Raw genomic sequence first — 24823 nt, forward strand, 5'->3', positions numbered from 1 at the left:
TTGAAGAGTCTATGTCTGCTCCCTGTCCTTGTTTTTCATAATTCTAATGTTCTGACATTTTGTTGCATCCTTTTCCTATATCCCTTGTCCCATCCCTTTATAACTTCAAACCCCTCTTCCAAATCTTCCATGATATATTCTGTTCTGACATAGACAATATTTAAAGTTTTTCTTTATATTTTTCATTTGCAGAGTACCAGTAAATCTGCCCTCTACTTTGTTAATTTATTTGATTTTTGCCATATTGTGGAGCCAAAATATATACACAATTGTCATCACATCATCAAGAATATACACATAAAAGTTGCTGGTGAACGCAGCAGGCCAGGCAGCATCTCTAGGAAGAGGTGCAGTCGACGTTTCACGTACATCTGCTCTCACTCCATCCTCCCGCCACCCCACTAGGAATAGGGTTCCCCTGGTCCTCACCTACCACCCCACCAGCCTCCGGGTCCAACATATTATTACCCTATTTCACGTACATCTGCTCTCACTCCATCCTCCCGCCACCCCACTAGGAATAGGGTTCCCCTGGTCCTCACCTACCACCCCACCAGCCTCCAGGTCCAACATATTATTCTCCGTAACTTCCGCCACCTCCAACGGGATCCCACCACTAAGCACATCTTTCCCTCCCCCCCTCACTCTGCATTCTGCAGGGATCGCTCCCTACGCAACTCCCTTGTCCATTTGTCCCCCCCATCCCTCCCCACTGATCTACCTCCTGGCACTTATCCGTGTAAGCGGAATAAGTGCTACACATGCCCTTACACTTCCTCCCTTACCACCATTCAGGGCCCCAAACAGTCCTTCCAGGTGAGGCAACACTTCACCTGTGAGTCAGCTGGGGTGATATACTGTGTCCGGTGCTCCCGATGTGGCCTTTTATATATTGGCGAGACCCGACGCAGACTGGGAGACCGCTTTGCTGAACATCTACACTCTGTCCGCCAGAGAAAGCAGGATCTCCCAGTGGCCACACATTTTAATTCCACATCCCATTCCCATTCTGACATGTCTATCCACGGCCTCCTCTACTGTAAAGATGAAGCCACACTCAGGTAGGAGGAACAACACCTTATATTCCATCTGGGTAGCCTCCAACCTGATGGCATGAACATCGACTTCTCTAACTTCCGCTAATGCCCCACCTCCCCCTCGTACCCCATCTGTTACTCATTTTTATACACACATTCTTTCTCTCACTCTCCTTTTTCTCCCTCTGTCCCTCTGAATATACCCCTTGCCCATCCTCTGGGTTCCCCCCCCCGTCTTTCTTCCCGGACCTCCTGTCCCATGATCCTCTCGTATCCCCTTTTGCCTATCACCTGTCCAGCTCTTGGCTCCATCCCTCCCCCTCGTGTCTTCTCCTATCATTTTGGATCTCCCCTTCCCCCTCCCCCTCCAACTTTCAAATCCCTTACTCACTCTTCCTTCAGTTAGTCCTGACGAAGGGTCTCGGCCTGAAACGTCGACTGTACCTCTTCCTAGAGATGCTGCCTGGCCTGCTGCATTCACCAGCAACTTTTATGTGTGTTGCTTGAATTTCCAGCATCTGCAGAATTTCTGTTGTTTGCATCAAGAATATACCATATTTTGGTATAAAACCTGTTATTCCATTAATTTTTTAAGACTTTAACCATTGAGGAATTTTCCATAATGTCTTTTTCAAACAGAATTACCAAAGTACTAATGGTTTTCTGCATCATGCAGCCTTATTCCCTCAGATAAATATACAGTCGCAGTTCTCTTGCAGACTGCATCAGGTTTTCCTCCAGGATTTCCCTGTATTTTGCTGCATTCATTTTACCTTGTATCTTCACAAGCCTTCCAGGGCCTGCTGCAGTGAAGCATCCCCACAGCATGATGCAGCCACCACTATGGTTCACGGTAGGGATGGTGTGTTTTTGATGATGTGCAGTGTTTAGCTTACACCAAACATAGTGTTTAGATTGATGACCAAGAAGCTCAATTTTGGTTTCATCAGACAATAGAACCTTCTTCCAGCTGACTTCAGAGTCTCCCACATGCCTTCTGGAAAACTCTTGCTGAGATTTCATGTGAGTTTTTTTCCCCCACCTTTCTCTTTGCCACTCTCTCATAAATTGACCAGTGAAGCAGCCGGGCACCAGTTGTTTTATGCACAGTCTCTCCCATCTGAGCCACTTAAGCTTGTAACACCTCCAGAGTTGCCGTAGGTCTCTTGGTGGCCTCCCTCACTAGTCCTCTTCTTGCGTTGTCACTCAGTTGTTGGAGATGGCCTGCTCTAGACAGATTTACATCTGAGCCATATTCTTTCCAATTTTTGATGATTTGAAGTAGCTGTATTTCAAGGGATATTCAGTGACTTGGAACTTTTCATCTCTGCATTTCCTGACTTGAGCTTTTCAATAACTTTTTCACAAAGTTGCTTGGATGTTCTTTTATCTTCATAGTGTGGTTTTTGCCAGGATACTGTCTCACCAGCAATTGGACTTTCCAAATACAGGTGTATTTTTACTACAATCGATTGAAACATCTGGACTGCACAAAGTGATTTATCTAATTATGTGATTTCTAAAACCAATTAGCTGCACCATTGATGATTTGGTGTGTCGTATTAAAGGGGGTGAATACTTATGCAATCAATTATTTTGTGTTTTATATTTGTAATTAATTTGGATCACTTTGTAATGACCTGTTTTTACTTTGACATAAATGAATCTTTTTCTGTTGATCAGTGTCAAAAAAAGCCAAATTGAATCCACTGTGATTCAATGTTGTAAAACAATAAAACATGAAAACTTCCGGGGGGGTGGGGTGATGTATGCTTTTTATAGCCACTGTATATTAACCTTAATGCAAAATAAAACCCTAATTAGCAAGATATCATATTCCCCCAACAAATCAGTATGTCTTTGTTACTGTCAGAGTCTTGCAGCATGGAAACAGTGCCCTTCTGCCCAACTTGTCCAATTTGTACATTGTCCGGAAAAGTAGTCCCACCTGCCTGCTTTGGCCCATACCCTTTATACCTCTCCTACCCATGGACTTATCTAGATAGCTACTAAATGTTGCTAATGTGCCTGTCTCAATCAGTTTCTGGTGGCTCATTCCTAATGCATCTGAAGAAGCCGCCCTTGATGCTCCCTTTTAATTTCCTTTCCTGTAATCTTAAACTTGCTGTCTTGTTTTTAACAATTCCTCCCTGGGTAAAATACTACGTGCTTTCATCCTGGCTATGCTTCTCATGATCTTGTATACAGTATGTGTATCAGGTCACTCCTCAGATTCCTATTTTCCATGGAATAAAGCCCTAGTCTATGCAACCACTCATTATAGCTCAGGACCCCAAGTCCTGACAACATTGTTGTTGCAGTTTGGTTTCTTTCCATTTACATTGTAAAAGTGGAAAAGGTGGAAACTAATCTTTCTTACGTAAAACAGAATCATGTGATATTCTGCAACGTATTTCCACTCACATTGAGAGCTACCTCTGCAATGCTACTCTTGCGTAGATTTTAATCCATTGAACTACTCTTTCTCTTGCTTTCATTATTTTCCAACAATGTGTAATATTCTGTCAAAAGCTTTGAGAAAGTTTATGTGCAATCCTTCATTTTCATTTCCATAAGGCCATTTCTGTAAACTCTTCAAAGAGCTGAGTTTGTGTTAAAGTATTTTTACTTCTGATATTGGTATCTGCTATGCTTCATTATGTTCTCAATATTAATCTCAAACTAAGGATTTAGATAAAATTTTGGTTTTTTTGTTTCTATTTGCAATATTTTCTGACTGTCCTCTAATTACCTGGATCAAATTTGCTTCAACTTTTTTGAAAAAGGGCATTCTATTGACAACTCAGTCTTGTGACACTTCTATTCTAAATGAAGCTCTTGAGGAATTTTCCAAAATTTTGTTCTCTTTACCTTAATTAACTTCTCTGATATGTTTTAGTTACTTGGTCTCTCAACTTTGTTTTAAATAATTTAAGATTTATCTACTTTTTTGTATTATTGGGAAGTTCCATTTGTCCTTTACAAATTCATAAAAACAATTAACAATTTTTGTGTTGTTAATCACTTTGTATTAAAATGTTTTATTTTACTTTTGAAACATTCTCCTTGTATTTGATTTTCTTTATTTTTCTTTCCTTCATCGCTTGTAATTTTTATACTTTTATCATATTAATATTATCAGTAAATCTGGGTAATCTGATCTAATTTTTGTTCTGTTTATTCTCTTCTATCTATTATTCTGAAATTTTAAGTGCTGTCTCTATTCTACAACTTTATAGTATTCCTTTCTAAACTATCCCACTATTGCTCAATGGTCTAGTATGTCAATTTCCAATTTCACCTGTTGATATGTGACTCACTCCAAGTTCAACATCTGTTTCTGTTCCAAATCATAAATTTGCATAACAGACCCAAATAAGTGCCAATGGAATTCAGAAAACCTATCCCAATTTAATTGTTTTTAGCAATTTACAGTTGTGAGACAGTTCCCACCTTGATGGCAGCTAAGCTGCTGACACATTGTGCTGTTCTGTGGTTGCAAAGACAGCTATTGGCTTGCTCCAGTACAGAGGTCAGTTTGTTCCACTTGTCTGTGCCAACTCATTGCAGCACACAACTAGATTACACGTTGGAGGTTGGCAAGCTTGGCCTCGAAATTTACCACTGGACAATGTGCTGAGTTTAGGAGTGGAGTTATTTTGCATCTGGCTTCCTACATGTTTTTAAAATGTGACTGCTATATGTAGGACAATTACATTGAAAAGTTAGGTTCAATAGTTTTTGCTTTATTTGACTTAATATTTTAAATTATTTCACTGTTTTAAAGAACATTTATTATTTTATATGGAATTTAAAATGCCATTGATTTCAATTGTTTTGATATATCCCTGATTAATGGTGCAGGAAGGGTTCAAAATCCATCCCTTGAGGCCTTGTTGCTGCCTGCTCTCTAACCTGCTGTGCAGAATATTTGCAACAGTGAGATCTGCAGGTTGTTTGGCCATCCAGAGCATGATGCAGCTCAGTTTTTTTTAAACAAAACATAATCTACCTTTGTTTTTTTGAATAGACATGAACAGAGGGCTAAAAGTGTAAAGATGATAAATTGTCATTCTTACTGCCAGTGGCACATTTTTCATATTGCCAGTTATCTAGTTTTACATGTTTTGCAGGTGCCCAGAAGCACTGAAAGCAGTGAGAAATGAAATTGACGACCTACTTCGCATAACAAATCAAAAAATAGGAGACGCTAATAATCCTGTCATATTCACCAGAGAACAACTAGAGAGTATGAGAGTTATGGGTAAGATCGTGATCACACATGTTATCCTGGTATAGATTTCTGTAATAGATATCCATAGCAAAATTGAGACTTTGAACTAAAGTAGTGACATTGCTACAGTGCTATCATGTAGTGCTTGGTTTTTAACTATTTCATGAGATACAAGGTTGTGTTGAACACAACTAAGCTGAGAAGTTTTGCTGCCACTTCTATGGATGGGATATACTAATGGATATTCTGTAGGAAGTAGAATACACATGTCTAACGTTGAACTTGGTGCCTCCAGTTAAATTTATAACAATTACTTTTGATTAAGACCATAAGATATAGGAGCAAATTAGGCCATTTGGCCCATCAAGTCTTCTCTGCCATTCCATTCTCTCAGCCCCAATCTCCTGCCTCTCCCAAGTATCCCTTCATGCCCTAACCAGTCAAGAATGTATCAACCTCTGCCTTAAATATACATACAGACTTGGCCTCCACAGCTGCCTGTGGCAACGAAATTCCATATTCACCACTCTCCGGCTAACGAAATTCCTTCTCAACTCCGTTCTAAAAAGACGCTCCTCTATCCTGAGGCTGAGTTCCCTGGTTGTAGTTGCTCCCACCATGGAGGGGTGGGTGCAGTGTCACCACACACAGCAACTGCACTATTTAAAGATGTAGCCAACCTTTCATAATTTTCAGAGACAATTTACGAAAAGAGATCTTCCTAGTGTCATATGAATATAGCAGTAACTTGTGAGGGGAGTCCTGGTAAATATTGAGGAACAGATTGCATTTTATACTACCTTCACCATGAATACCATAAGACATAGGAGGAGAATTAGGCCATTTGGCCCATTGAGCCTGCTCCACTATTCAGTTATGGCTGATCCTTTTTTTTCCCCCTCCTTAACCCCATTCCCGGCCTTTTCTCCGTAACCTTTGATGCTGTATCTAATCAAGAACCTCTCAGTGTCTTAAGTACAGCCATGTGCACAGCTGCATGTGGCAACAAATTCACGAATTCATCACTGTCTGGCTAAAGAAATTTCTCCGCATCTCTGTTTTGAACGGATGTCCCTCTATCCTGAGGCTGTGCCCTCTTGTCCTACACTCCCCCACCATGGGAAACATTCTTTCCACATCTACACTGTCCAGGCCTTTTATCATTCGGAAGATTTCAATGAGACCCCCCTCATCCTTCTAAATTCCAGTGAGTACAGACCCAGAGCCATCAAACATTCCTCGTATGATAACCCTTTCATTCCTGGAATCAACCTTGTGAACCTCATCTGGATCCTCTCTAATGCTAGCACCTTTTTTTCTGAGATGAGGAGCCCAAAACTGTTCATACCACTCAAGATGCAGCCTCACTAGTACTTTATTAAGCCCCAGCATCGCATCCCTGCTCTTGTAGTCAAGACCTGTTGAAATGAATGCTAACATTGCATTTGCCTTCCTCGCCACCTATTCAACCTGCAAGGTAACCCTGAGGGTGTTCTGCACAAGGACTCCCAAGTCCCTTTGCATCTCAGATTTTTGGAATTTCTTTCCATCTAGAAAATAGTCTGCACATTTATTTCTACTACCAAGGTGCATGACCATGCATTTTTCAACTTTGTATTTCATTTGCCTCTTTCTTGCTCATTCTCCTAATCTGTCTAAGTCCTTCTGCAGCCTACCTCTTTCCTCAAAACTACCTGCCCCTCCACCAATCTTTGTATCATCCGCAAGCCTGGCAACAAAGCCACCTATTCCATCGTCTAAATCACTGATATACAGCATAATATACCAACCGATGTGGCAGCCAACCGGACAAGGATCCTTTTATTCCCACTCACTGCCTCCTACCAATCAGTCAATGCTCTAACCATGTTAGTAACTTTCCTGTAATACCATGGGCTCTTAACTTGGTAAGCAGCCTTATGTGTGGCACCTTGTCAAAGGCCTTCTGAAAATCCAAATATACAACATCCACTGTAGCCCCTTTATCCGTCCTACTTGTAATCTCCTGAATACTTCAGTATAAATTCCATGGATTGTGCCACATCATCAGAGGCATAATAAGAAGTGTAAATACAGCAGAGATTTCCAAAGGAGGCAGTTGTGAATCCTGTTCTGTTTCAGGATACAGTAAACCAAAATCCTATCTCCCTCTCTCTGACGGGGATTGTATTCAAAGGTAGGGGGATGGAAATCTACTATTTGCTGCAGGTAAAGCTCCAACCAATCACCAATGGCTGGATTAAACTATCTTTAAAAAAAGGTGAAGATCAGTGACCCTGATGTTGAACTTAAATAGCCTTTGAATCCAGATGGTTGTGACTGATCTGATCTACAACATACTTTGCTTTTTACAATATTTCTGCATTAGTTATGCTCTCTGCCAAGGTGTGAGGACTTTATCACCTTCAGTTTTGAGTAAGGAACAGCTAATGACACAGATTTGCCAAGTTCAGTGAGTCACTGATTGCATTCAGGTAGTGTTCAGGGTTGATTACGTGAAGATAGATCTTAAAATGAATCATGTTACAAATGTCAGTGTAACTGGAGCCAGTGGTTACATGGAGACAAGTAGAGAGTGCCTTTGGTACCTGAAAGTCAAACATCTGGTTAACAGTTCAACAGTTTGGTAAAGTGAGGATAAAGTGAAAGGGAAAGTGAGGTTGGGAGAGGTTATGAAAATCTCCAGTATAAATAGAGAGATTAAAGGTTTAGAAAGAGTGAAGATTTCAACTTGGTGATAACATGGGGGCAAAATTGAAAAGGGTGATGAATACAGGACTGTAGGTGTTCTATCTGATGGCACACAGTAAATGGAATAAGGTGGATGATCTACTTTCAGACCTTTCCATTTCCAAAGTGCCTTCTCCCTAGTAATAGCAACTACACTCACTTCTGCCCCCTAACACTCTTGACTTTCTAGCATACTGTTGGTTTCATCCACAGTGAAGACTGATGCAAAATACTTTAGCTCCCAGTTATAATCTTCTTTCAGCCATGACTCCAACAGTGCTCACAATGTCATACCTCCCAATTTCTACTGTGTTACAAGATCATCTACCTTGTTCCTTAACTGAACGAGTATTTTGCATCAGTCTTCACTGAGGAAGACATCAGCAGTATACCGGACACTCAAGGGTGGCAGGTGTGATGAAAAACCAAGTTATCAGAAGATTGATGCTGATGAGAGAGATAAGGGAGACAATGGAGAAACATTCAAAATGCTAATAAGAGAGAAGAGAGAGATTAACGAGAAAGAAACACATTTCAAATATTGACAGACCAATTGCTTTGAACCTGAACTGTTTGAAGTTTGATGGACAGGCGATACCCCGGCAGGGGGATAAATAGAACAGATTCGCTAAGGCACAGGACACCACGGGATCACGAGATAACGAGACCCTGGAAGAGCAGTGTGCCCCCACAAGTTGGTGGAGTTTGGAGGTCTGGTCGCGGGAACTGACCATAGACGCGCAGGGTGAAAAGGTACGATCGGCGGGAACCTGGTGTGTGTGTCCGCCCTTGCCTGGGTGCTGGGTTCACCTCAGAAGAACGGTCATATCCGGAACGAAGGGGTCACAGTCGGTGACCACAGAAGACATTAAAAGGGTTCGCCCGAAAGCTAACTGCGAAGAACATCAAAGGTCTGTCTGAATCAGATTTGCATATTCTCTCTCTCTCCAACGGCACCACAGCGATTACTGCGAATTGTACGAAGCTGAACTGAACTCTGCGTCACTTGAGACTGATCATTTTACCCCTGGACTGCGATAGAGTGTGGTTGATTCCTGTTACCCTAGTTCTGTGTTCACGTGTGTATTATCATTGCTAACCTGTTGCATTTACATCCTTACGATTAGAGTACTGTGTTACTTATTTCTTTAATAAAACTTTATTAATTTCTGTTAAACCAGACTCCAACTAAGTGGTCCATTTCTGCTGGTTTGGCAACCCAGTTACGGGATACGTAACATAAGTGGGGATCTCGTCCGCAATTTTGAACGCCAAATTTGGGACTGGGTAAATTGATTGGGTTAAAATTCCCAAAGAAAGAAAGGGCAAACAGCAGAAATGGAGATTGAGGAATTTCTAAAGGCGCCAACCTTGGAGGCATTAGAGGATGCCAGGAAATCAGAATTGGCAACTGTGGCCAAATGGTTGAATCTTTTTAAGGGGAAGTCGACAATGAGGAGAGCGGAGATGTACAGAGCTATCGTAGAGCATTATGTATCTAAAGGTGTGTTTCCCCAAGGCGAGCTGGAGGTGGTATCTATGGGCAAACCTGGTGGAGAGGCAGGGCAGCTGCAGATTGAAAATTGAGACTCGAGCACGAGTTCCGGATAAAACAGCTGGAACAAGAAGAGAGGGACAGGCAGTTAGAACGAGAAGAGAAGCGGTTAGAAGGAGAAAAAAGAGAGAAACAGAGGGAAAGGGAATTTGAGCTGGAGAAGTTAAGGATGACGCTAGCGCAGGGGCCCATGCCGAACCAAGGTGGAGGGTTCAGGGCGAACCAGGAGGTTAGGCTGGTTCCCCCATTTGAGGAGGCTGATGTTGATCGGTACTTTCTCCATTTTGAAAAAGTCGCTGCAAGTCAGGACTGGCCGAGGGATAAGTGGGCTGTTTTGCTTCAGAGTGTACTTAAAGGAAAAGCCCAGCAAGCTTACTCGACATTGTCTGCAGAAGATGCCCAGAGGTATGATGTGGTGAAAGAGGCGATACTCAGGATTTATGAGTTGGTTCCGGAGGCATACCGGCAGAGGTTCCGGAATGTGAGGAAGCAGTGGGGCCGCACGTATTTAGAGTTTGCCCGTGAGATGCAGATGTATTGTGAGCGTTGGTGCGCCTCGAAAGGGGTCAATGGGGATTATGACAGACTGCTACAGCTAATACTGATTGAGCAGTTTAAAGGTTGTGTCCCTGAAGGTATGAGGCCCTACCTAAATGAGAGAGAGGCAGAAATCTTAGCTGCAACTGCTAAGTTAGCGGATGAGTACGCGTTGACACACAAAGTGAAGTTTACCCTGAGTAAAAGCTGCCAGAAGGGTAGTCAAGAGGGCAGAGAGAGTCCGCCAGAAAAGCAAGAAAGTAAGCCAGGCACTAGTGAGAAGGATAAGGAAGACAGGAAGCAGTTTGGTAGGAAGTCTCCTGGGGTCATATGCTATAATTGTGGGAAAGCCAGTCACTTTGTGTCCAGGTGCTTTGCCCCAAAGAAGGAGATGGGGAAAGGAAAAACGACAGTTCCGACTGGCTGTATTGAGCTGGCAAACAAACCGCTAGGGGAGAAGAGGTCTGATAAAGTTAAGGAAGGGCGTGAGAAGTTTATCTCGGCCGGATTGGTGTCGGTGATGGAGGGGTTAAACCCGGTTCCAGTACAGATCTGGAGAGACACTGGAGCTTGTCAGTCATTGATCTTAAAGGGTGTGTTAGACTTTAGTTCAGAGACCGAGACTGGGGAGGTCAGGGTGATAAAAGGCATTAGGAAAGGGACTGAAGCAGTACCTTTGCACCAGATACACCTAAAAAGCGACTTGGTCTCCGGACCGGTCACGATAGGGATGAGGCCCGAATTACCGATGGAAGTTAGTCCTGACGAAGGGTCTCGGCCTGAAACGTCGACTGCGCCTCTTCCTATAGATGCTGCCTGGCCTGCTGCATTCACCAGCAACTTTGATGTGTTTTGCTTGAATTTCCAGCATCTGCAGAATTCCTGTTGTTTGCCTCCAACTAAGTGGTCCATTTCTGCTGGTTTGGCAACCCAGTTACGGGGTACGTAACACAGGGAAGAGAAGTGTGCGCAGTCACAATTATGACAGAGAAAGTACTCAGGAAGCTGAATAGTCTAAAGGTAGGTAAATCTCCTGGACCAGATGGAATGCTCCCTCATGTTCTGAAGGAAGTAGCTGTGGAGATTGCGGAGGCATTAGCGATGATCTTTTAAAAGTCGATAGATTCTGGCATGGTTCTGGAGGACTGGAAGATTGCAAATGTCACTCCGCTATTTAAGAAGGGGGCAAGGAAGCAAAAAGGAAATTATAGACCTGTTAGCTTGACATCGGTGGTTGGGAAGTTGTTGGAGTCGATTGTCAAGGATGAGGTTACGGAGTACCTGGAGGCATATGACAAGATAGGCAGAACTCAGCATGGATTCCTTAAAGGAAAATCCTGCCTGACAAACCTATTACAATTTCTTGAGGAAATTACAAGTAGACTAGACAAGGGATATGCAGTGGATGTTGTATATTTGGATTTTCAGAAGGCCTTTGACAAAGTGCCACACATGAGGCTACTTAACAAGATAAGAGCCCATGGAATTATGGAAAAGTTACATACGTGGATAGAGCGTTGGCTGATTGGCAGGAAACAGAGAGTGGGAATAAAGGGATCCTATTCTGGTTGGCTGCCAGTTACCAGTGGTGTTCCACAGGGGTCCATGTTGGGGCTGCTTCTTTTTACATTGTACATCAACGATTTGGATCATGGAATAGATGGCTTTGTGGGTAAGTTTGCTGACGATACGAAGATAGGTGGAGGGGCCGGTAGTGCTGAGGAAACAGAGAGTCTGCAGAGAGACTTGGATAGATTGGAAGAATGGGCAAAGAAGTGGCAAATGAAATACAATGCTGGAAGGTGTATGGTCATGCACTTTGGCAGAAGAAATAAATGGGCAGACTATTATTTAAATGGGGAGAGAATTCAAAGTTCTGAGATGCAAAGGGACTTGGGAGTCCTCGTGCAGGATACCCTTAAGGTTAACCTCTAGGTTGAGTCGGTGGTGAAGAAGGCGAATGCAATGTTGGCATTCATTTCTAGAGGAATAGAGTATAGGAGCAGGGATGTGATGTTGAGGCTCTATAAGGCACTGGTGAGACCTCACTTGGAGTACTGTGGGCAGTGTTGGTCTCCTTATTTAAGAAGGGATGTGCTAATGTTGGGGAGGGTACAGAGAAGATACACTAGAATGATTCCGGGAATGAGAGGGTTAACATATGAGGAACGTTTGTCCACTCTTGGACTGTATTCCTTGGAGTTTAGAAGAATGAGGGGAGGCCTCATAGGAACATTTCGAATGCTGAAAGGCATGGACAGAGTGGATGTGGCAAAGTTGTTTCCCATGATGGGGGAGTCTAGTACGAGAGGGCATGACTTAAGGATTGAAGGGCGCCCTTTCAGAACAGAAATACGAAGAAACTTTTTTAGCCAGAGGGTGGTGAATCTATGGAATTTGTTGCCACGGGCGGCAGTGGAGGCCAAGTCATTGGGTGTATTTAAGGCAGAGATTGATAGGTATCTGAGTAGCCAGGGCATCAAAGGTTATGGTGAGAAGGCGGGGGAGTGGGACTAAATGGGAGAGTGGATCAGCTCATGATAAAATTGCAGAGCAGACTCAATGGGCCGAATGGCTGACTTCTGCTCCTTTGTCTTATGATCTTATGGTCAGATTTGATAGGCTGAATGGCCTAATTCTTGTCATGTGTCTTGTGGTCTTGTAGTGTATAGATCAGGGATGCTTTACGCCAACTGACAAGTATGAGAGCTTGGTTCTTGCCATCTGGTGATTGGTGCAGACCGTGATTGAAGAGATTCTCCAGGTTGCTTGTAGGATATACCATTTCATTAAGAGGACCCCACATTGCTGGCTTTGTTTTCAGGTGGAAAGACCATTGACAGCAAGCCTTGCCATCACATTTAAATTTCCAATGACCGTGTAGTCTCTGGCAATTAACCTCTGCATCACTTATGAATGTTCACTAGTTCCATTTAGTATTTTAGTTACTCCTTCAAGGCTTGGCAAACAGTGCTTCATCACTATATCAACATTATGGAGTTCGGTTGCCAAACAATATCAACAAGGTACAAAGAAACGCTTTCTGCACTGGCGTGTGGAATATTGCCAGGGCACCAGTGAAGGCATTCCCTAGCAATCCTAGTAGGGATGCTTACATCCTAGATGCTTCAGAAATTGTGGAAAAGTTGAAGGATGCTGTCTCTCTAAATGCAATCCAAGCTAGCAACATTCCTACTTTGTTATTGTCAACAGGAGTACTTCCAACACCACATTAGGAATAAGTGGCACCATATGTCTATGGCAGACACAATATCAATGGCTCTTCACATGGCTTTAGATCATCTGGACCACACAAACACCTATGTCAGGATGCTGCTCAGCATTTAACACCATCATCCCGCAATCCTAATCGAAAGATTACAGAGCCGGGGCCTCTGTGCCTCCTTCTGCAATTGGATCCTCGACTTCCTAACCAGAAGAGCACAATCTGTAGAGATTGGTGATAATACCTCCTCACTGACTATCGACATTGGTGCTTATCAGGGGTGTGAGCTTAGCCCACTGCTCTACTCTCTCTGTACCCATGACTGTGTGGCTACATATAGCTCAAATACCATCAATAAATCTGCTGATGATACTACCATTATTGGTAGAATCAGATGGAAATGAGAGGGCATGCAGCAGCGAGATATGTGAGCTAGTGGAGTGGTGCTGCAGCAACAACCTGGCACTCCACATCAGTAAGATGAAAGAGCTGATTGTGGATTTCCGGAAGGGTAAGACAAAGGAACACATACCAATCCTCATCGAGGGATCAGAAGTGGAGAGAGTGAGCAATTTCTGGCTCCTGGGTGTCAAGATCTCTGAGGATCTAACCTTGTCCCAATATATCTATTCAGCTATGAAGAAGGCAAGACAGAGGCTATATTTCATGAGGAATTTGAAGAGATTTGGTTTGTCAACTAAAACACTCAAACTTCTATAGATGTATCCTGGAAAGCGTTCGGACAAGGTGCATCACTGTGTGGTATGGGGTTGGTGGGGGGGGGCACTACTGCACAGGACTGAAAGAAGCTACAGAAAGATGTAAAATCAGTCAGCTTCATCTTGAGTGCTATCCTCTAGTATCCAAGACATCTTCAAGGAGCTGTGCCTCAGGAAGGACCCCCATCACTCAGGACATGCCCTCTTCTCATGGTTACCATCAGGAAGGAGGTACAGAAGCCTGAAGGCACACACTCAGTGATTCAGGAACAGCTTCTTCCCCTCTGCCATCTGATTCCTAAATGGATATTGAACCCATAAACACTACCTCACTTTTTTATATATTATTTCAATATACATATAAGTACTTACTGTAATTAATTAATTTATTTATTCTACATTATCCTGCAATGCATTGAACTGCTGCTGCTAAGTTAGCGAATGTCACGACACATGCCAGTGATAGTAAACCTGATTCTGATTCTGACAAAGCTTATTCCCCTGGAATACTGCTACTGCTGAGTGCAAAATTTAGGATTAGGTGAGTTAGGGAATTTGAGGGGAAGAGGTGCTGCTCTGATGCTTTATTTCTGCTCAGTGTTGTAAACTAATAAATAGAGGCATGTCAGAGCATCTCATACCTGTGGAATGCACAATGTGTGCTATGTATGAAGTTTAGAGTATTTCTGTCTTTGACGACTTTTGTCACTGAAAGATATGGAGCTCAGGTTTTTAGACCTTGAGCAACAGCTAAATTCACTGCAGTCCATCTGTGAGGAAGCTTTTGGGGTTGGGGGAGGACACAATGATGGGTGACTGTCAGACAAACGCAATGAACAAACAGAGCCCCTTGGGCCATTTTGCTGTCTAATCTGCATCTAATTCTGAATGTTGATAGAGGAAATGGTTGCCACTGACAACTGCAGCCAGTGCAAAACCATACCTGCATGAATGATGCAGCTGCACAGGAGGGAGAAGAAAGGAATATTTAACTGAAAAATTAGCCATTCCACAGAGCACTTAGATATTTCTGTGGCTGCAAATGTAATGACAGGAAACTAAGTTGTCTTCTTGGAACCATGTAAAGAGTAAATGGCTGCAGACCGTTCTTGAGGGGAAGGTCAAAGCCAGAGATCATGGTCCACATTAGTATCAATAATAGAAGCTAAATATGACAAAGGATTCATGTACCCAGAATCTAAATTATTTCCCCTGTAACAAGTATCCAACCATATATTTAGCTGAACTTTCTTCTTATTTCTGTACTCAATGGTTTTATGCTGCAATCTGGAGATTACAATCTTCAATGTTGTATTTCATAATTCCTTACAAATTGGAATTCTCTGCATCAATGTACAGTACAGGCAGAAACAGTCTTGATATTTATAAAATACCTGAATGTGTGTTGGAAGAGCTGTAACCTACAGGGCTGCTAAAAGCTATGATTAAGCTGGGGAGTGCATTATTGACTGGCATGACCAATCTCACTCCATGTACTAAATTTTGTATGATTTTGTGAATAAATTAATTTCGAAGTTCCAGAAACATTTGTCAGATACTTGTATTTTGAAGTGCTTTGTAATTTTATTAAAATTAGATGTTTAAGCAACAAATTAGTTGTGGTTGCAGTGACATTCATCATCTTCTTAAGTGCTGTGCTTTACCCATTAGAATTATTCAGCTGAAGTAATGTTTTATACCATACTGCCTGACATCATTGCTACTGTAGTTAAAGTGTAGATCTGTTAAACTATGTATTTTTTTTAAGAGAATTAATACCTGGCTTTGTTTGAGGAAATGCCCTGTGGATTTTTGCTAAAGATTTCTTTGGAAAAAATTTGTACAGGTAGTCTGATAAATGAAGCTCTCCGCTTATCCAGTACGTCAATAATGTTACGTGTTGCCACTGAGAACTTCGCGCTGACACTGGATTCCGATGTAAAGGTGGCTGTGCGAAAAGGAGACCTTATTTGTTTATATCCTCAACAACTACACTTGGACCCAGATATTTATGAAGACCCTTTGGTAGGTAAAATAATATCAACATTTTGCACCTTAAATCCTGTATGAATAATTTTATGAATCCAATCCTGAGTATTATGATTCAGTAAATCACTTAAATTTTATTACTGTGATGGAGATACTTAGCATGATGTTGCAAGAGCTGTCTTGTGATTTAAATGGGGTTTCCATTCATTTTCTTATTATCCTACACATATTTTCCTTCATACTGTTTCCAAGTGAATGATAATAGTTGACAAATATTTCATCCCTATTGAGTCTATATAATTGCATAGAATGCACACTTTGCCTAACAGGTCAATGCCAGTGTTAACCTTCAACACAACCCTACTTCTGTTTTACTTCCCCCTGGTCTATCAACATTTTCTTTCTTTACTTCCTTTTCCATGCACACTATCTTTAAATAAATTCATGCTATTTTCTTATGGTAGCAGGTTTGCATACTTGTGAGGGGCAAGTGTTATTTTCTGGTTATGGTCCTGAGCATGCGCATTGTGCGGATTCTTACATAGGGACCTATGTTCTCTCTAAGCTCTGCGCGTGTGTGCGCGCACACGTTTTTCAGCCAGTGTACAAAGGAAATTAATGTGCGTACAAAAGGTTAGTTACCTAAAATAATGTAGTAATTAATAATTATACTTATTGAAAATAATCTTTTAGCTAAATGTTTCTGTTAACTAGTTAGTTGGTCTTTCAAATACCACAATGCATGTCACTAATTTATGTCACCTCACCTTTCCTGTTCCGATTTGTACAGCTGCATCACGGCGGTAGCCATCTTTGGCGGACAGTGTTCATATCGTAAAGTTTACAAAGATCTGTTTCAAATCCTGTAGATAGCTTACTAAGTTTTTATTGAAAAAGATCAGTCAAATGACCCTGTGGCTAAATACTGTCAGAAGAAATTGATGAACATCACATACAAAGTAGCTTTACAGGTTTTAAGCGACATCTTTGATGAACTGGCTGCACTGTGCAAGATTTTGCAAAAGAGTGGCCTGACACCGATTGATTCACTTCATTTTGCGCAAGGCAAAATTAACAAGATAAGAAAGCAGTATCTGGGAGACAATGTTTCATGGAGTGAGAAAGTTAAAGTTTTGCTAAGGCAACAACGTGAAGAAAATGTCACAGTAGATATAAGTTTGCTGTTGACTTTTATAAATAGTCTTTGTGTTCATTTAGAAGAAAGGTTTCCTGAAGATGAGGTACAAGAATGGTCAGCTTTTGATTTCTCCACAATTGCAGATTGTGACTTCACATTTGGCGATGAACAAGTTAATGCCTTAAGTCTAAAATATCATGATTTTCTAGCTGAAAATACTGTAATAGTTAGACAGTTTAATGATTTCAAATTTTCCATGCAAGAAAAAATTAAATCCAAACTGATTTCAAACTTTGCTCAAGTGGTGGCATTTGTACTTCAAAATGAAGTTTTGCAACCTTGCACAGTTGATGGACATTGGGGGAACCTTTCTTGTGTCTAGTGCGGACTGTGAGCGAGGTTTTACCCTAATGAATCAACTCAAAAACAGGCTGAGAAACCGTTTAACATATCCAAGTGACATTCACCTAATGAGAATCAAAAGCTACCAATTGGATGGAAGTTCTATTAGTCGAGATAGAGTTTACAAAGAATGGGTAAATGCCAAAGACAGGAGAGAGAAAAAATAACTGAGTGACTTTAATATGTATGTTATTTTGTTGTTATTCTGTGCAGTTTTATGTTAAATATTTTGTAAACGTACATAAACTGTGCCATGTGTGCATATTCAGTGCGCACATACAGTACTTTTGTCACAGGAAACAAAATTGCATAGATAAGATTTTTGCGCACACTGACTACTAAAAATTAGAGGGAACATTGTTAGAGGGGAACAACAGGAATTCTGCAGATGCTGGAAATTCAAGCAACACACATCAAAGTTGCTGGTGAATGCAGCAGGCCAGGCAGCATCTCTAGGAAGAGGTACAGTCGACGTTTCAGGCCGAGACCCTTCGTCAGGACTAACTGAAGGAAGAGTTAGTAAGGGATTTGAAATTTCACATCTCTTACTAACTCTTCCTTGAGTTAGTCCTGACGAAGGGTCTCGGCCTGAAACGTCAACTGTACCTCTTCCTAGAGATGCTGCCTGGTCTGCTGCATTCACCAGCAACTTTGATGTGTGTTGATTGTTAGAGGGGACTGTGTTGCAATCTGATGTTAACTGGGCACAGCAGAATCATCACAAACTTCCCATTCCAGAAATTATGTTAGTGATAATACCATTGATGAAATATCTAAAGAAGGAGAGATTTCATATTATAAAACAGCTGCAAGATATCCTTGGAGAGTGATAATTGCCCTCTGACACCCTCAACCAATTCTTCTACACCAGGTATGATTCCAGCCACCAGGTTGTTTTCTCCTTGGCTCCCATAGGAAGTTTTGAGGTAACTTTGTGGTCAAATGTCATCTTGGTTTTGTATTTGTAACAGGATCTGAACATCTGACCAGCGCAGTGAAACAACCAATTGATCCGCTGCCTACCAGTACCAGTATTCTGAGTTTAGTCCTGACCTTGGACAGTCTCTATAGAGTTTGCATGTTCTCCCTGTGGCCATATTGGTTTCCTCAGGATGCTCCTGTTTTCTCCCATATTCCCAAGGCCAAAAGGTTAATTGAGTACTGTAAATTTTCCCTCGTGTGAGTGAGTGGTAGAATCTGAAGCAAGCTAATGAATATGTGGTGAGTTTTTTAATAAACGGGATTAGTGTAAATGTAGTTGATGGCTGGCACAGACTCAGTGGGCACAAAGGCCCATTTCAGTGTTCTAAGACCACCAGGTATAGGAGCAGAATTAGGCCATTTGTCCCATTGAGTCTGCACTGCCATTTCATCATAGCTCATCCAATTTTCCTCTCAGCCCCAATCTCCTGCCTTCTACCGGTATCCCTTTATACCTTGACCAATCATGAATCTATCAACCTCTGGCTTAAATATACGTAAAGACTTGGCCTCCACAGCTGCCTGTGGCAAAGTATTCCACGGATTCACCGTTCTCTGTCTAAAGAAATTCCTCCTCATCTTCATTCTAAAAGGAAGCCCCTCTATTCTGAGGCTGTGTCCTCTGGTCTTTGGTAGATTCTCTCACCATAGAAAACATTCTCTCCACATCCACTCTATCAAGGCCTTTCACCATTCAATAGGTTTCAATGAGGTTCTTCTGAAATCCCGTGAATACGGGTCCAGACCCATCAAACCGTCTTCATATGACAAGCTATTCAATCTTGGAATCATTTTCGTGAACCTCCTTTGAACCCTCTCCAGTTTCAGCACAAACCTTCTCAGATAATAGGCCCAAAACTGCTCACAATACTCCAAGTGAGAACTTACCAGTGCTCTCTAAAGTCTCAACATTATATCCTTGCTTTTATATTCTAGTCCTTTTGGAAAAGTGGTCAGGAAGGCAATCATCACATTTGCCTTCCTGACCACTGATTCAACCTGCAAATTAACCTTTAGGGAATCTTGCACAAGGACTCCCAAGTCCCTTTGCACCTCAGTTTTTTGTATTTTCTCTCCATTTAGAAAATAATCAACCCTTTCATTTCTTCTACCAAAGTGTATGACCATACACTTCCTGACACTATTCCATTTGCCACTTCTTTGCCTATTCTCCTAGTCTGTCTAGGTCCTTCTGTAGACTCTCTACTTCCTCAAAACTATCTGCTCCTCTACCTATCTTTTTATCGTCTGTAAACTTTGCAACAAAGCCAACAATTTCATCATCCAAATTATTGAGATAAAACTCACAAAGAATTGGTCCCAACACAGACCCCTGTGGAACACCACTCGTCACCGGCAGCCAGCCAGAAAAAGCTCCTTTTGTTTACACACTTTGCCTCATGCCAATCAGTCACACTTTATCCATGCTAGAAACTTTCCTGTAATTTCATGCACTCGTAACCTGTTTAGCAGCCTTGTATGTGGCACCTTGTCAAAGGCCTTCTGAAAGTCCAAGTACACAAAATCAAGTGATCCTCCTTTGTCTGTCCTGCTTGTTATTTCCTCATAGAATTCCAACAGATTTGTCAGGCAAGATTTTCCCTTGAGGAAACTATGCTGACTATGGCCCATTGTATCATGTGTCTCCAAGTACCCTGAGTCCTCATCCTTGATAATCGACTCCAACATCTTCCCAAACATTGAGGTCAAATTAATTTTTGCTCTATTATATGCCCACTTTTTGGCTTATGTGTCTATGATTCTATGATTACAGTGAACTATGGAGTTGAGTAATTCTGAAGTAACAGATGAAATGTTAGCAGATTATTGAAGTGTCTGTCCTTTGGCAGTTGTGATAATGCCATCCCTGTACTAATGCTTGTCAGGAGACTGAAGGAGAAACACTTGGCTGAGTTATATCAGACTCAGCATGAACATTGACTTCTCAAACTTCCGCTAATGCCCTACCTCCCCCATGTACCATCCGTTATTTATTTATATACACACATTCTTTTCCTCTCTCTCCTCTTTCTCCCTCTGTCCCCCTCACTATACCCCTTGCCCATCCTCTGGGCTACCCCCCTCCCTCTTTTCTTTCTCCCTGGGCCTCCTGTCCCATGATCCTCTCATATCCCTTTTGCCAATCACCTGTCCAGCTCTTGGCTCCATCCCTCCCCCTCCTGTCTTCTCCTATCATTTCTGATCTCCCTCTCCCCCTCCCACTTCCAAATCTCTTACTAGGTCTTCTTTCAGTTAGTCCTGACGGAGGGTCTCGGCCCGAAACGTTGACTGTACCTCTTCCTAGAGATGCTGCCTGGTCTGCTGCGTTCACCAGCAACTTTTATGTGTGTTGTATATCAGATTAGTGTTTGTTTGTAGAACTATTCAGGTAATTTTTCAAGTTGATGAGTTTTACTGTAAGACCCATGGTAAAAGACTGGTTGATTCTGATTTATAAGTCATAAACAACTTGGTTAGGATGTTGTCATAACCCATATATTTTTCTATATCCACTGTACTGATCGTTAAGGTCAGTTGGACTAAAATTAATTTCTGGAACAATGACTTGTATGAGGGTGAGATTCTTGTTTGTCTGAAGATGTTTGTGAGGTATTGTTTATTGCAATTTTATGCTGTGTTGCATTATTACTGAAGCCATTCAATGAGTTTTTCTTCTTTCTTTCTTGCTACCTTTTCATTCCATATTTAATTTTCTGTTCACTTCAACCAGCTCTCCCAGTAAAATATGCAAGACCAGCTCATCATCACTCCTGAGCCTATTGCACTTTTACAAGGAATGCAGAGGGATGAAAATCTCAGTCTGGTCTAGATTATATCTGTGGATAATCTAAGACACATATTTTCTTACATGTAGTCAATTATTGAGGTATTTCTGCTTAAAGCTTTCAAGAGTATGACTAAATGATCAAATAAGTATATGATTACGTTTTCTTACCTTTCAGTTCAGCCATTATTTAGAAGATTTGTAACCACCAAACCTTATGTCTATCCTAGCCTTCTTCCTATTTTAGTATGATAAAACTTTTCATATTATTATAGTAATATAAAAATAATCCACGTATTACAAAATTATAGGAAGATTCATTACATCTTTAAAATATTGCAAAAAGGTGATTTTTTTTCACTGTGATCATTCTTTTTAAATATATTAAAGCAAAATATGCTTTTCTTTTAGGAATTTAAATATGATAGATTTTTGGATGAGAATGGGAAAGAGAAGACTGCATTCTACAAAAATGGTAGAAAACTTAAGCACTATCTTTTGCCATTTGGCAGCGGTGTCAGTATATGTCCTGGTCGCTTTTTCGCTATCAATGAAATCAAACAGTTTTTGTCTATATTGTTATGCTATTTTGACATGGAACTATCTGATCCCTCAGGACCCATTCCACCCCAAGATAATTCAAGGTCTGGGTTAGGAATTCTCCAACCAGCCCATGATGTTCAGTTTCGTTATCGTCTGAAATAATAACCCACTGATTCTGGCACAATGCCTAGTATAGAAGATTTCTTTCTTTATTTAGGCTATATAAAAAACTAGTACTCTTCTGCTTTATAGTTCAATGCTAACCCCTGTTATAACAATTGTATAGTAATTAGAGTTTTTAAAAAGTGTTGCATGTATCCTACTGTTTCTTAATTTTTGTACTACCAGTTGTAGAATACAGGACTAAATTTGTGAAGGAACAATTTGCTGTACTGCAGTTGGGTGTTGGTATCAGTGACAATGTTTTATCAATGAAGAAGTATATGGAATTATATAATAATATTCAACATGGAAAACAGTAATTCAGCCAGTCTAGCATGTGCGGGTGTTCAGAATGCACCCAACTCTTTTCTCCTACTAATATTATCTCAGCCCTTTCAGCATATATCTTCCTATTCTTGTTTTTTTAAAATATATTCAACTAAATTCTTTCTGAAATCTCTGTGCAAAGAAAACAGTTTTTAAGTGAACCCATTTCAGGGTACCCTGCCCTTCACTAAGAGAATTCTTCCGGTGGCTCTCGAAGGCTTCTCCAGGATCATTTGTGTTGCTATATTAAAAACTATGATTCAATGTAAATTATCTCCACCTTCCCCCAACCCCCTTTCTTCTGATCCTTTGGGCTTGCCATTTTGACCCAGTCTTCCCCTTGCCCTTCCTTCATCCACCTTTGTTCCCTTCCTCTTCCCCATCCACAACCTTCACATACAGTTCCCCGCCCCAACACCCATCTGCTTCAAACTGTCATTCACCTCTCCCTTCTCCTCTGATGGCTCCCATTCTCATCTCCTTCAATTATCAGAATCCTCTACTGGTTTTCTTGCTTATCTCTGTCCAGCAGCCATCTACCGTCTTTACACTCCCGCCTTCCACCTTTATCTGTTGTTATCCTCTCCTTTTTCTTCTCTCCCTTTTGTCTACCTCAAACCATCATTCGCCTGCCATAGTCATCTGACTCCACCCACTCACCTCCCCTGTCATCTTATATTATGCCGGAAGTGCGATAGTGTCAGTGGGGAGTAGTGTGTGAAGGTGCCATTAGCAAGGACAAAGTTCTTGGTAAACTGAAAGGTCTGAAAGTAGATGGACCAGATGGTATATACCCCAGGGTTCGGAAAGAGGTGGCCGAAGAGATTGTGAAGGCATTAGTAATGATCCTTCAAGAATTAATTGATTCTGGCATACTTCCAGAAGAATGGAAAATTACAAATGTCACTCCACTCTACAAGAAAGGAGAGAGGCAGAAGAAAGAAAACTATAGGCCAGTTAGTCTGACCTCAGAGGTTGGGAAGATGTTGGAGGCGATTGTTAAGGATATAGTTTCAGTGTACTTGGAGGCAAATGATAAAATAGGCCAAAGTCAGCATGGTTTCCTTTAAGGGAAAATCATGCCTGACAAATATTGTACGTTGGAATTCTTTGAAGAAATAACAAGCAGGATAGATGAAGGAGAATTGCTGAATGTTATGTACTTGGATTTTCAGAAGGCCTTTGATAAGGTGCCACACATGAGTCTGCACAACACATTAAGAAAGATACTAGCATGGATAAAGTACTGGATGATTGGCAGGAGGCAAAGAGTACGAATAAAGGGAGCCTTTTCTGGTTGGCTGCCAACGAATAGTGATGTTCCTTAGGTCTGTGTTGGGACCGATTATAACCATATAACAATTTCAGCACGGAAACAGGCCATCTTGGCCCTTCTAGTCCATGCTGATCATTTTACATTCTATATCAATGACTTGGATTGATGGCTTTGTGGCAAACCTAGCCGATGATGCAAAGATAGGTAGAGGGGCAGGTAGTTTTGAGGAAATTTGCTTCAGAAGGACTTAGACAGATTAGGAGAGTGGACAAAGTAGTAGCAGATGGAATAGTGTGTCAGGAAGTGTATGGTCATGCACTTTGGTAGAAGAAATAAAAGTGTAGACTATTTTCTAAATGGAGAGAAAATACCAAAATCTGAGGTGACAGGGACTTGGGAATCAAGGTTAATTTGCAGGTTGAGTTTGTGGTGAGGAAGGCATTTATTTCGAGAAGACTGGAATATAAAAGTAACGATGTAATGTTGAGCAACGCACATAAAAGTTGCTGGTGAACGCAGCAGGCCAGGCAGCATCTCTAGGAAGAGGTGCAGTCAACGTTTCAGGCCTAGACCCTTCGTCAGGACTACGAACTTCGTTAGTCCTGACGAAGGGTCTCGGCCTGAAACGTCGACTGCACCTCTTCCTAGAGATGCTGCCTGGCCTGCTGCGTTTACCAGCAACTTTTATGTGCGTTGCTTGAATTTCCAGCATCTGCAGAATTCCTGTTGTTTGCGTGATGTAATGTTGAGGTTTTATTAAGGATTGGTGAGGACAAATTGGGAGTATTGTGTCAGTTTTGGGCCCTTTATCTAAGAAAGGATGTCCTGATATTGGAGAGGGTTCAAAGGAGGTTCATAAAGATGATTCCAGAATTGAAAGGCTTTTCATATGAGGAGCATTTGATGGCTATGGGCCTCTACTCACTGGAATGAGGAGTAACCTCAATGAAACCTATTGAATGTTGAAAGGCCGCGATAGAGTGAATGTGGAGAGGATGTTTCCTATGGTGGGGGAGGCAGAGGTTGTTAGATTCTTGATTAGTCAAGGCACGGAGGCATATGGGGAGAAGGGAGGAGATTGGGGAAAATGGATCAGCCATGATGGAATGGTGGAGCAGAGTCAGTGGGCCAAATGGCCTAATTCTACTCCTCTATATGATGGTCATGACCTTATAACCCTCC

General features: G+C 41.6%; 1 protein-coding gene across 1 annotated transcript in view; it reads left to right on the plus strand.

Annotated features, from left to right (window-relative positions):
* LOC134354750 (cytochrome P450 7A1-like) overlaps positions 1 to 24170 on the plus strand; it is a 44290-nt gene extending 20120 nt beyond the window's left edge. Inside the window, exons 4-6 of the mRNA XM_063063960.1 lie at positions 5171 to 5301; positions 15885 to 16063; positions 21745 to 24170. Of these exons, the coding sequence (XP_062920030.1) occupies positions 5171 to 5301; positions 15885 to 16063; positions 21745 to 22038 (604 nt within the window). The 3' untranslated portion in view covers positions 22039 to 24170. The remainder of the gene's footprint in view (positions 1 to 5170; positions 5302 to 15884; positions 16064 to 21744) is intronic.
* Positions 24171 to 24823: the final 653 nt, after the last annotated feature.

Source organism: Mobula hypostoma, chromosome 1, assembly GCF_963921235.1.
Source record: "Mobula hypostoma chromosome 1, sMobHyp1.1, whole genome shotgun sequence".
Taxonomy (NCBI): Eukaryota; Metazoa; Chordata; class Chondrichthyes; order Myliobatiformes; family Myliobatidae; genus Mobula; species Mobula hypostoma.